At 50.1% G+C, this 14,098-nt stretch overlaps 1 protein-coding gene across 1 annotated transcript in view; it reads right to left on the bottom strand.

The window, feature by feature from the left end:
* Nucleotides 1–1,467, bottom strand: part of LOC119110023 (cell death abnormality protein 1) — a 56,577-nt gene extending 55,110 nt beyond the window's left edge. The window contains exon 1 of the mRNA XM_037233770.1: nt 1,280–1,467. Within this exon, the coding sequence (XP_037089665.1) occupies nt 1,280–1,433 (154 nt within the window). The 5' untranslated portion in view covers nt 1,434–1,467. The remainder of the gene's footprint in view (nt 1–1,279) is intronic.
* Nucleotides 1,468–14,098: the final 12,631 nt, after the last annotated feature.

Raw genomic sequence — 14,098 nt, 5'->3', positions numbered from 1 at the left:
GGACATACCAGCGGGTATACACCGGTTTCAACTAGCGGTAAACGGTACGGTAACGAAGCGATGAATGCAGGGGACCAGCCGGAGTGCGCAACCGATGCGCCTTCGCGTTACGCAACTCTAACGATACAGCGTTTTGGCTGGATCGGTGTTTGGGTTATCCCATGGTCTATGGCCGGTCCTGATCTTCAGCGAACACTCCGGAGTGGCGAGAAATGCTGTCGCCACACCTGACCCCGCCTGACGGCTATCATGGATTACCGGCTGGGTAGAGTTCCCTCGGCGTGCTGCGCGTGACGATTAAGGTCATCTGGCTGACGAGTTTGGCTGGTTTGGAGCTGAGGTATGCAATCGTGGCTGGGGGCAGCATGTGTTTGGTTGCCTTTGAATGCGTGTTTAATGTGAAACCACATTGCATGCCAGTAGGATACAGTCATGCGTTCATTTGTTGGCCGCACCTTCGGCAAGTAATGAATAAAACGTGCGGCTCACAGAGTACATGTGAGCGACTCAGAATTTGGCAAGGTAGGGAATGATATGCCCCATTGTATGAAGAGAATAGATATGGTGATAGATGTTGTTTCATGCTGGCAACTCACCCAAAACTTTTGACTTGGCACAGAGTGGGCGGATTCCTTTATACAAAATGTTGGAATGTGAACAAATATTAACGTCGTGTGTTGTTTTCTCTACGCAACCTTCAAGCATTAACTGACTCGCGCGCTGTGTCCATAGAGTCTATGACAATAATGAAGTGGATGTAATTTATACGATTCTAAATGGGAAAAAAACGATTCATGATATCCACACATGAATCTCTAATATCCCAGCTTTGGAATGTGCTTGCTGGCAACAAGACGCTCGGTGCTGGTAAGACATAGATGACTGCTTGTGCAATATCTCACGATCTGTCAGCTTTTGGGTGCTCAATAGGTCAAAACCTGTCAAAACCTGTCACTTGTTATATTTCGGCACAGATCCGACATGCGTGCAAAGAGGTCATATAAGTTCTGACATTGCTGGCATTACCCACAAATCCACTTGTCAATGCAGTAGAAGTCAAGCCATCTGACAAACTTTGCGATGCAAGTGAATGACATAATAAATAGGCGTTAATATCCAGCTGCTCAGACTTCCAGACTTAAACGCTAATCTGAACCTCATATCAAGCCTCCAAAGTTTTGGACACACAGATTCCAAAACAAAACCGCCGCAAGAGATGCCCCAGCACGCAACTCAGATCTCTCTCCACTCCACACTCTTTACTCCGGCAGAGACTCACCGAGGCAGACGGGCTCGCCGTTGCTGACTTTGATGATGCAGGTGGCGTTTCCGGCGCAGACGACATCGGCGCACTGGAGGCCGATCTCGAGCGGCTCGGCGGCGGCGGCCGGCGCCGGCGACGCCAGGCAGGCGAGCAGCAGGATGGCCCACATGCTGAGCTGCGGAGGACGCTGGGGTGGTCTGCCCTGACGCGGCGACCGGAGGCGTCTGAGCGGCCGGCGCCGCGCCGCCGGCCGGCTCCCGTGTCACCTTGGGGAGGAGCCAGTGCGCGCTGCGCCGGCCGCTTCCCCGAACGGAGATGAGCCGCGACCGCGGCCGCGGCCGGGGATGAGCCCGTGCCCGGCGGCGGCGGCGCGTCCCCCGGTGGTCGGACCCTCCCGGACACGGAGCCGGCTGGCCTCCCGCCCAGCCTCCCAGCATCAGGGCGAGGCTGCCCTCTGGGGGGTGAAGGTCCAGGCCGCGGGGGGTCAGGCGACCGCCGGCACGGCGGGCTCCGGAGCTGCGGGGACTTCAGCGCAGGGCGTGGGATGCAGCTCGCCGATTAGCAGCATCCGGAAACTGGGCTGGTAAGCCTTGACATTCTTGGCCATCGGTGCCCGCAGACGGCGACCTGCGGTACGGGCATCGTCCATGCCACCTCGATAAACGCTTCATTCGTGACCCACGTGCTGCCCGTCCCCAGCTGACTGTATTACACGTTGCATGCAATGCATAATAATGCGGTCTGCTGAAGTAACAAGCCTTCCAGAGGAGTTAGCCCAATGCGCCTCTAATAGGTCTTCGTCCGTATTTGTACACACGTACACAGCAATTTTGACATGGATAGATCAAAAGATGACGTATCAAAAGGACAAATACTTTGCGAGAAATTAATAAGATGCTGCCTAAGAAGATCCAAGCAATGATTCCTTACAGCAAAGGACATGAAATAGACAGGCAATATGCTTGATAGTGATAATTAACATTGAATTTCAATTCAACATGATTTATATTTTTACCACCTTCTGAAAAAATGCCGAAGAAACGATAATTTTACAAATATCAGGCAGCATGATAATGATGCACATATCGAAAAATATTTGTCATTATTACATAGCCTCATACTGACGGGGTCAAGCTCAAGTCAGCTGAGAACTAAGGGTTCACCTGTCAGTTCGGTACAAGCTATTACACATAACCCTCACAACGAGGCACCACGCTTCTTTAGAAGTGAGGAGTTTCCTGTCAGTTCGGTACAAGTTATTACACATAACCCTCACAACGAGGCGCCACGCTTATTTAGAAGTGAGGGGTTTCATGTCAGTTCGGTACAAGCTATTACACATAACCCTCACAACGAGGCACCACGCTTATTTAGAAGTGAGGGGCTTCCTGTCAGTTTGGTCCCGTTATTAAACTTAACCCTCACGCTGCTGAGGTACCACACCAACTTAGAGCTCAGGGTCCCACGCTGTCAGTTCGATTGCATGTTATCTCGGGATGGAATGAGGATAAAGAGACGAGTGGAATGTTTCTAGATAGCGTACACAATCTTCAACAGCTTTACGTTGAGGTTGAAGCCATGCTCATGTTGGGTCGTTTTGCATTCTCCGTCTAAGCTGCATAAGCATAATCCAGAAGTCTCCTCCGTAGTTACAATTTGGCGTCGGCTGAACAATTTGCCGAATTTATTAAATAGTGAAATTAACGAGAGTAAACTCAACTCGCATCATTGAAATTGAGCTCGGCCAAACAGTCGTCAAGCCAGTTACGTTTCAGGGTTTACGTAGGTCAGTGACCTATGATAACCTTACGTGACAGAATAGAGAACAAAACCATTTGTAAGACTGAATCTGAACGTTTTGAAGAGATGGATTTGTGGGATCAGCTCTCGCGTTAAGCAATGCTTGGTGTGTAAGCCCTGACCCCTAACATCCTATCGTGGCATGACAGGTCAACGGCAAAATTTGGTGGCAAAATTTAACAAAGTAAAAGCGCGTCACGGTCCTTCCTGCCCTCTGACGTCAGCTAACCTATAGTGCGGCCGCTGCCACTGGCCGCAGGTCATACCAGTCAAGAACAAACAGCGAACGCCCACCCCGCGAGCGATTCGAACCCACCCGAAACGAAAATCTAAAGACAAATGAAACAGCTAATTGCGTACTTGGGGCGCTAATTTTAAAATATGAGGTAGTTTTACCTCAAGTCGGTGACCTATGGCAACCTTTAGGGGTAAATATAGTCTACATTTAAGATGGTGGCGCTGTTGTGTCTGAAAGTGAATTGAAAGCGCATTATGCAACTAAAGAGCAAGTGTTTGAAAACTGGGTGGAAATGTCATCTAAGATTAATCACCTATGATGACGTCAGAGTACAGCTTAGAGATCAGATAGTAGCGCACTGCGAAGGAAATTTGGCAGGAAATATAGGCTATCACCTTCATCCGTATGCTAAGGAATAGCGTGTCTAACCTGCCCGGGGTCCGACATGATCCTTCTTAGCCCATGTTACCGCTGCTAAATATAGGTCATTGATCTGGCAATGCCGGCCGACCGTCCGTCAAAGCTTTGCTTGCTGGAGCTTAAAAGAAAGCTTATCAAAGCAATGCCGACCAATGGTCCGAAAGGCCGTCTTTATCAGACTTTCAGCAGACAGGTGTTCACTGACGAGGCGTTCGCGTGATAAAGGAATGTTGCATACAAGTTAGCTGGTTGTGGTATGACAGAGGACGGCTAATTTGAGTCGACGAAATCTGGCAGGTGTGAGGGAAAAAGCTGTGCGGTGATTCACGCTTCATTTTTGCTTAACGTTAGCGTGACGTCATTGGTGTGGATACTTCGCTGTGCGGCAGGCCGCTTGGCCTCGGACGCCATGCCGAGGGACAACCAGAACATCGAAATATTCCAACAGCCAGTGCAAACGCCGTTGGTTGACGGTGGGTGTATATGACCGGTGAGTGAATATGTGTAACTTTATGAGGACATGATGATGTGCCTTGCAAGCTTATGCCGCAAATATTAAAATGCAATGGCCTGAAAAATGGAGACGCACACGCGAGGCTTATTTGCAATAGGGTGGCAGGAACTTAAGGCTGTCTTCTTCCCGATAATGAGCAAATTGTTAGTGGCAGATGACTATGACCAGCAAGCCAACTGTACACACTTCAGCGACGAGTGTGATAATGTATTTGGCAACCTCAAGCGGCAAGCTATTACAATGGGCTTCGATCTCACACGGCCTCGCACCCCGTGGTCGTGTCGCCGCCGGTGTTACCAGTGAGTGACAGCGTGGCGAGTCTGTTGTCTGCTGCGGCTGAATGTTTGCCCTAGACGCGCCAGATTCACGCCAGATGCGCCGAGCTCGCTCCATGCCTATCAACATTCCGCGGTTCTAGGATTGCATCTGTCTACCATGCTGGCGTGCTGGGCCCGTACCTCCCCACACTCAAGCGCGCTCCGTCCGTACCTGTGTGCAAAGCCGATCGTGCCTGGTTCGTGCCTGTGCGCAGGCCGACAGTGTTTGGTCCCTACCTGTCTGCTTAGTCATCGTGAGTGTCGAGCGACGTTTGCTGTGTTTTTAAGAGATGGTGCACGTTGCTATGTTTTACGTCAAGGGGGGATGTGGGTAGAATTATGAATGGCGAAACCTACATACAGAGCACGCTATGTAACTGTGAGTCCTTTCTTTTTAGCCGGACCCACCTTACCTGTACAGTTGACGAATCCTTGTGTTTCATACGAGTGATAATACCCCTTAGTAATTGCATTTTACTCCAACCCTGGGCATAGTTTGCTGGCCACGGTCGCCACCAGAAATGATGCGGACACAGACTATCATGCGTACAAAGTCTCATTGGCAGCACGCGCGCCTGTGTGAACCTGGCTTGTGACTGGCTGTGTTTCGGCGTTGGTCACTGCTTGCTCAGCCTTCCGTGGCAAAATTGGTGCCTCGCAACAAAGAAGAGGCCTTTCTGCTTACTGCAACTTCTCGTAACGCTGCTACCTAACATCGCAAAAACATTTACTATCAGCGCTTAGCGCAGGATGTTGACCGGTCCCCTCTTAAGCAAAGAGCCAATGAGAGGTGCCCTAAGTTGCGGGGATAGCCATTTTGGTTACTCCTTTCGAGTCACTCCTTTTGGCCCATTTGGTGAATGCATAATTTTATGAAAGCTCGAGGCTCTCCTCTTGGTTAGTTTCCGCGCACCTGCGTACTGGTATTCACTTCCAACGCCCACTGAATTTTAACGGGTCCCTGGATGCAAGGTCGCAAAGCACATACTTATACTCGCCATGTAATCCTATCTGATCGGTTCGTGGATATACGCACCTACCACACCACTGATAATCCACTTGTTTCTGGCAAGAAGATAGTCCAATGTTCAGACCGCTTATCTCCAAGAGTCCGCGCGGGTACGTTTGGTTTTAATGTCATTTGCACATTAAGCGCTAGGCTTAAATTTATAATTAGCACATCATCATACTACCCATTAAACTCTACACATTTGGCCCCTAGTTACATGCACCTGTCTCCAAAAGTTTGATCGTTGTCGGTACGAAGGCAACCCGATATCCCGGCCACCCATCTCTGCAGGAGGTATTGCGTAAGGATATTCAATTTCAACTCCGATTTCATAGTAATGGTTGACCTCATGAGCTTGCAAGGCACATCATCATACTCGCCATCAAATTCGACGTAATCGGCTTGCTGGCCACATGTGCCTCCTGCTAACAGCTGTTCATTATCTGCGCGATGATTTCCGATGTTCCGCTGCCCTGCAGCGCTATGCCCCACGGTTGGTGGCCGCGCCGCATTGAAGTCTCGGCACCAATGACGTCACCGTCCCGTCTATAGCCCGTGAAAACTCAGCTCATGACAAAGCTTAGGAATTTTTAAGTACTTATTCAGTTAAATACCCTGACCCTGGTCTCTATGACTATGATTAGGGTATATACATTCATCATAACCCTGTTAAAAACATGACCATGTATTTACATACATATATATATATATATATATATATATATTATATATGATAGATCTCTCTCTCTCTCTCTCTATTCTCTCTCTCTCTCTCTCTCTCTCTCTCTCTCTCTCTCTCTCTCTCTCTCTCTCTCTCTCTCTCTCTCTCCTCTTCTCCTCTCTCTCTCTCTCTCTCTCTCCTCTCTCTCTCTCTCTCTCTCTCTCTCTCTCTCTCTCTCTCTCTTCTCTCTCTCTCTCTTCTCTCTCCCTCTCTTCTCTCTCTCTCTCTCTCTCTCTCTCTCTCTCTCTCTCTATCTCTCTCTCTCTCTCTTCTCTTCTCTCTCTCTCTCTCTCTCTCTCTCTCTCTATGGCATTCCGATGTGTCGCACCTATTAGGCCCCAGGGTGTTGTGTTGCTGACCATTTCAAAGTGGTGACATCACCAGCCACCCAGTCAATTATTGATGCATCTAGGGGTTGAAGCATTGAGATCGCTAGGTAAGTTGAAGACGGGTTAACCGCATACACTGTGAGGTTTTTCGAGTATCTATCTTCCTTTGGTTACTGAACTCGTCACGTCTTTTCACGTTCCACGTCGTCATCTTGCTCTGGTTACCAAATTTTTACGTGAATCCTTGAACGATCTCGCACATGATTAGATCCATATTGTCCAGCCGTTCGCGCGTGACCGTCTGCGCAGGTGGGCCCGCGCTTTTGCCGGTGCCCTTGTTTGTTCCTTTCCCAGTCGATCTGCTTTTACCTGGCGCGTTTGCGACGCCCGGCAAAAGATATCTGGACCAGCTTCCAGTTAGTGGTTTGAACCGTTTTCAAAGTTGTCAAATTTTACGTCCGCTGTGTAAATGGAGTTGGGAAGGCTACTGTAGGTCAAATCCCAATGTGGGAAGAGAGTACAGGCACGAGAACCGAGGGGAGGGGTGGAGGCAAGATGCCTCCAACCCTCCAACTTTCTGAACATCTAACATTGGTCCAAGGGACATGACGGGAAGCAGCTATCCCCCCCCCCCCCTCCCTCCCACTCCCCAACTGTCAGCTAAGGCGGACTTTAATGCAAGAGAAGCGTACCTTATCAAACAATTGGCCTGCTAACGGCAGAAAAGCGATGCAGCACAACCCTCGAAAAACTGAATTTATTGGGTTTCTTATGGCTGAAACTGAATGCAATGCGATAATGATGCAAAAGAACAGCGTCTAGAAAGCGTGGCGCACGGAAACGGTCTAATAACTTAAGTCGAAGTTTGTCTGCTAGCTCAACCAAGAGTTGGTCAGCATGTGAACCTGCTCGTGACGATACGTGTCTGCTTTTTATCTGCCTGCCCATGTAAACTGCCCTATACTGCCCTTAAAGCGAATGACTGGATGGCAGTAGATGGCGCACTATCACATCGCCGTATGACAGAATATGCGTAAACCACAGGTACCTGCGTTATTTGTTTTATATCTACGGAATGTGTGCACACTATACACTACACCATGCTGCATAGTGAGGTCATTGTGGTCAGGTCTAGGCTTCATACTGAGCCACGCAGCTCATTTTTTCAGAATCCAGAATTATGCTCATTTGTTTTTCCTCAATGGGTCGTGAGCGAACAAGATCATGGTGCGCATTAAACTAAAAACGAAACTAAAAAACTAAGCGAAACTTAACGAAACGAAACTAAAAACTGGGCCTGGGAAAGAAAGACTGCTTCCAGGCGAACGCCAGAAGTCATTCCACGACTATATCTAAGCCCACGGCGCATATAGGAATATGAGAGAACCACTGGATCGTCAACGCGATAAATGGCTGGAACTTCCTTCTTGCCCATGTGATTCCGCCCCTGACAACCAGCCACATTAAGAATCTCATCGAAGAATTTTGGTCGCACCGTGCATGTGACGTCGCGGCCTAAGATGGAGCATAAAATACAGATTGAGGAGGAGGACGGGTTTAAACAGGCTCTTGACCTCGAAACGTCAATTCAGCATAACGTAGGGTAAGGAAAGTATGACAATTATTCGCTCTTCTATGTGAATAGGCGTTGCACTGGTTGCGCGGGCGTACTCATGACGCTCACAACTCCTAGGCATTGCCAACCGGACGCTAGCCCGGACTCATGTGATGTAAGAAAGGTGACTTCAAAACTTGAGTCAACTGAGTCCTTGAGGCTCCGACTCAAGGAAACCAATGGACGCAGACTTGCACGTCATATTAGCTCAATGTTCGGGCTCGAGGCCACATCATGATTACAGACTCTCCCAAAGACTTCTTCAGTTTCACGGACTGAAACTGATGCATGCTATGAGCTTGATTACGCATGTTAGCTTGATCATTTGCCAGGCTTCTGTATCCGGCTGTCTAATTGCGCATTGGTGAGGACGCATGCAAGTACGCTGTTTAGTATTGTTTCCTTTAAAAAAGATCATTCACGGCTATTTCTCACACTTATTAATCACGCTCCACGCATCCTAGGGCATGCTTATCATGCCCCATGTTTTTGGTGACTTGTTGGTTTGGTTGTTTGGATTAGAAACATTTCGGACATTCGTGACGGCCTCAGGACTGTAGGAAGATGGAGAGTGGCTGCCATGGGGACGAACTGCAGGTACCAGGAGCTGCATCCGCCGGTCCTCAGCCCGCCCAGGGGCCCCTGTTCGGGATGTGAGCTGCCGCTCAGACGGGCTTCCACCAGAGGGCACCCGGGGTCACTCATGGTTGGTGCTATCGCTCAGACGGGCTTCCACCAGGGGGCACCTGGCCCACTTCATGGTTGTGCTATTCGCTCAGACGGGCTTCCAACAGGGGGCACCCGGATCACTCATGGTTGGTGCTATCGCTCAGACGGGCTTCCACCAGGGGGCACCAGGGGTCACTCATGGTTGGTGCTATCGCTCAGACGGGCTTCCACCAGGGGGCACCCGGCCCACTCATGGTTGGCGCTATCGTTCAGACGGGCTTCCACCAGGGGGCACCCGGCCCACTCATGGTTGGCGCTATCGCTCAGACGGGCTTCCACCAGGGGGCACCTGGCCCACTCATGGTTGGTGCTATCGCTCAGACGGGCTTCCACCAGGGGGCACCTGGCCCACTCATGGTTGGTGCTATCGTTCAGACGGGCTTCCACCAGGGGGCACCTGGCCCACTCATGGTTGGTGCTATCGCTCAGACGGGCTTCCACCAGGGGCACTCGGGATCACTCATGGTTGGTGCTATCGCGCAGACGGGCTTCCACCAGGGGGCACTCGGGATCACTCATGGTTGGTGCTATCGCGCAGACGGGCTTCCACCAAGGGGCACCCGGTCCACTAATGGTTGGTGCTATCGCTCTGAGGGGTTTCCACCAGGGGGCACCCGGGCCACTCATGGTTGGTGCTATCGCTCAGACGGGCTTCCACCAGGGGGCACCTGGCTCACTAATGGTTGGTGCTATCGCTCAGACGGGCTTCCACCAGGGGGCACCCGGGCCCACTCATGGTGCCTGTGGCCTCCTCCTAACCCTGTTTATGCCATCCACCGTAACACCCAGTTCATCGTGACACCCCGCTTGTCTTCCGAACAAACACTTATCTTGTATCGTGGTATTATAGTATTTAGAGGATAACCCTGGCTGGGTTTTGGCTTTTTAACTTGGGTAGCACGAGCATTCAGAATGAAGCAAGAATGAGGAAAGTATGGGGGATCGTGGTGACTTGTGTGATCTTTGCCCTCTGTGTGAGATCGGTATCCTTTTTCGAGGCAGGCAGAGTTAACCACTTAGGGAAAAATCGCGGAGCCAAGTCATGGCTTCTATCGAACTAGACCTGGACCTCAAGCAATGATCAAGGCTCGACTCTGTCCACCTATTGAACGTTTTCACAAGGCTGTTCAGTTCCGATGACAACTAGACTGGTGACTTCGTCGTTGAAAACGGTTGCCAAAAGTGGCGCGCACTAACCCGGATACACGAGGTTTGATGCCTGAACCACAGTCCTCACGTTTAGGAGGCTCAGCACTAACTTCATGGCAGCCGCTCACCTCACCGCCATATTCTGCCTCTGGCCGGATTGGCCAAAGCATTATATTCGTCATCGGCACATCCTGTAAGGTGCTCAGTCATATCTCACGATCGCCGTGCATAAGAGCCATTTCCCTTGAGAAGCTATGCAAACGAACCGCTGGGCACCCAAGCGTCGCCAGCTTTAGGAGTTCCTAGCATCTAATGCGTCTCCAAGGTCACCATCAGCATCCAACAACTGGAACAATTGCAAAGCTGTTGAGGCGTTTGTGTTTCCAAGAGCGGGCTGGCGTAGCTCCATTTTTAAGACCGGGCTGTATTTTGCTCGGATATTTTGTGAGAGCCATAGCTATAAATCATCGCGGTTTGGTGCATTAGTAAAAGCAGCAAATCCAAGAGCATGATGAAGCTATGCACTTCAAGCTATACCGAAGACAGTATGTATCAGTTAAATGGAACTTGGTTAATGCCACTTGGAAAACGTTTTGATAGCAAAAAGCACGAGCAATTTACGCAGCATCTTTGCGAATACGCAGATGGTTTTCCAGGATGGTTTTAGGCACATAGGTAAACTGCAGTTCTGTTGCATGATATGCCAAGACTTTGCGATCTATTGCAAGCAACTATTTACTACTTTTGGAGATTATAGACTCGTAGTTATTTGGATGTACATATCAGCTACTGTCACGTGCCGTTTTTACGTGGTTAGCAGTTCATCAGAGTGTACCACATCGCTCTTTGGACGGTTACTGCTTTGACTGTTACTGGCTTGTCACGGTTCTTTACGGCTTGTTGCAGGCTTGTTACGGCTTTGTTTTATCATTTCTTAGAGATCACTCATGACACAACTCCTTAGCCTCATCCACTGCTTAGTTTGAAAGGCTGAAACAGCCAAAGCGTCGAGAACAAGCCCTTATTCAGCACGGTGCATTGTTAGTCTCAATTGAGAACGGCTCCGCTAGTGTTGTAGAGGGGGTAGGTGAAATAACCCGGGGTGCCAAGCGTATGCCCGGGAGTTAGCTAGCCACGGCTCACTCAATGTTTGTAAGACGTTGCAAACCAGCCATGTGACGATGCACAGGGCGGATCAACTTCAGAACGAGCTGTGGCATCCGTACTGTTGGCACACCCCGGCACCACTGACGAAAAGAATGCCGCCTCTGGGTGGCCTGTTTGCAGCAGGCATCTACCGCAGGCAGAGCTGATTTCGGGGCGCGCCGTTCTGGCCTGCTTGTATGACGCCGCCTGATTGGTCGGTCGTGATGCATCCCGCTCATGGAGGCCGTTTTAGAGAGGTATGACGAGAACGACCTGGACTCACCTGTCGCATCCGGCTGGACAACTCGCATCATGCCAACAGTGGTCCCTGGGCTGTGCGTCTGAAGCTACGCGTTGGAGGCTGCATTGTGATAGCTAACACCACGGTTGTCCTAAATAGGATACTTTTGTCACTGGCATGCTGCCTTATTTTATCGTCAAAACTGACGTTTCAAGCTAGCTATTCATCTATCTATCAATATATGCATGCATGCATATATATATATATATATATATATATATATATATATATATATATATACATATTCAACAGTGTCAGTCATAGATTTGCCTTCATGCTGCAAGGAAAGCCTTAAGGCGTTTTCGGAATGACTTCGGACCATGCTTAAGCCCGCTGTCATGACCCTAACGGCTTATGGTCTATGAAATACAATATTTTTAGAGATCATGACGGTGGCGTTGTGCTGAAAAGCGACACATAACGTCATTTTCTCGCAGGAAATGCACGAAAAGAAATTTTTGGACAGCTTTTCTGAACCTCATTGCACTGAAGACCATTCAAAGCGATATGGCTATTTTTCAAGGCCAGGTAGACTAAAGTCAAAATAGGTAGAACTTTACCTTTACGGCAAAATGTGACCTTTTGAAGCTCATTACATATAAACATTAACAGGACATTATCAACTGCTTTAAAAGGCATTTCACCGCTGCTGTCGTCACCTACGTGACCTTTTGTGACACGACCGGACGGACCAATGCAACAAAACCTTCACCTCTTTGGCCTGACAAGGCACATCACACCCACATCACATCACATTTGGCACATCACAGATCACACCAGTCAGTGTACCTTAGTGCCCAACTGATGGAGCTTTCTTCAACATATAATGAACGCCGTTGTTCGCACTGCTGTAGCAAACGTAGCACTTGAGATAGCAAGAATCTATGACTCACTGTTTTTACTCATGTGACCTTATCTGGCCTGTCAAAAGTCACATCCACAAGCGTCCCATCCAACTGACGTAGCTTGACGGCAGCGCTCAAATGCCGATTTCCGTGGGCTGCTTCAAGTTTTTGATACCTTAGAGGGCCTCTGAGCTTACCGCGTAGGACGGAGGTAAAAAAAAAAATGTTCGCAGCGCTGAGCTGAGTGGATGACCAACAGCAGGCATTCCAAGTATTGTGGGGCCCATGGAAAGTGCGCGTTTCCCGTGAGTGACGTATGCGGAGGCAGTGAAATATGCTTAAGCGGGCTTTCAGAGAAACTCTGAGACAGCTGGGACAGCTTTTGTTCATCATGCGTTAAATTCCCCCGATGGACAGAGACAATTGATCGTATATCATCCTGCGACAAGTTATGGATACCGAGGAGAACAGGACATCACTCATCGCATAATAATTCATGCTCGTATCCACCTAAATCTAATACGCCGGAACTGCTTCCCACAACAGCGCTGCCATCGTCGTTCTCCATGACCATAAACAAGGCTGAATCGCATCAAGACCTACAACACAGCTGCTTCGAGCCCACCAAGACGTTTGCAGGCTCATAATTTGCACATACACAGCGGCACCAGCCCGGCACTACCTTCCACTGACAGGACCTCTGCATAATCTTGCTGGAGGCACGACAGGCTTCTAAGCACGGGCGCACTTCTATGGGCCGCTGGAGTGACGGCCTTACGCGAGCTGCGCCCTAAACCGGCTCGAGCCAGATGGACTGCCCCGCGAGGTCACGGCAGCGTTGGGCACCACCGCGCCGGTGGAGACGCTCCCAGGCGCACGTGAATGGCCGGGATGGGCGGAGGATAGCCGGCTAGTGGCGGCAGATGTGCCAAAGTCTGAACAGCGTGAGAGTTTCGGAACGCCCGTGCCGCACGCAGTTCACCGACGGAAGGGTGCAAAGGGGTGCTGGACCACCCGTGGCATACACACAACGCGCAACCGGTGAAGTGGTGGGTACAGTGGAATTCTCGGGCACACAATCGGTAAGCAATGCACCTGATGACAAGGAAGATACAGTGGGATCTTGGAACACGCACATACACGCACGCACGCACGCACGCACGCACGCACACACACGCACACACACACACACACACCACACACACGCACACACACACACACACACACACACACACACACAACACACACACACACACACACACACACACACCACACACACACACACACACACACACACACACACACACACACACCACACACACACACACCACACACACACACACAACACCACACACACACACACACACACACACACACACACACACACACCACACACACACACACACACCACAACACACACACACACACCACACACACACACACACACACACACACACACACACACACACACACACACACCACACACACACACACACACACACACACACCACACACACAACACACACAACACACACACACACACCACACACAACACACACACACACCATGTGTGCGATGGGGTCCTAGACCACCCTCTCCACACGCAATGCGTTGGAAGAGGGTCATGGGAGAAGTCTGTGTTGCCCTCTCCGCGCGCCACACAGCAGTGGAGTGAGCGGAACACCTTGGGTCAAGGGGCGG

The sequence above is a fragment of the Pollicipes pollicipes genome, unplaced genomic scaffold, assembly GCF_011947565.3.
Source record: "Pollicipes pollicipes isolate AB1234 unplaced genomic scaffold, Ppol_2.1 Scaffold_7231;HRSCAF=8579_pilon_pilon_pilon, whole genome shotgun sequence".
Classification (NCBI taxonomy): Eukaryota; Metazoa; Arthropoda; class Thecostraca; order Pollicipedomorpha; family Pollicipedidae; genus Pollicipes; species Pollicipes pollicipes.
The sequence above is the reverse complement of the archived record's forward strand: the minus strand, read 5'-3'. Positions and strand labels throughout refer to the sequence as shown.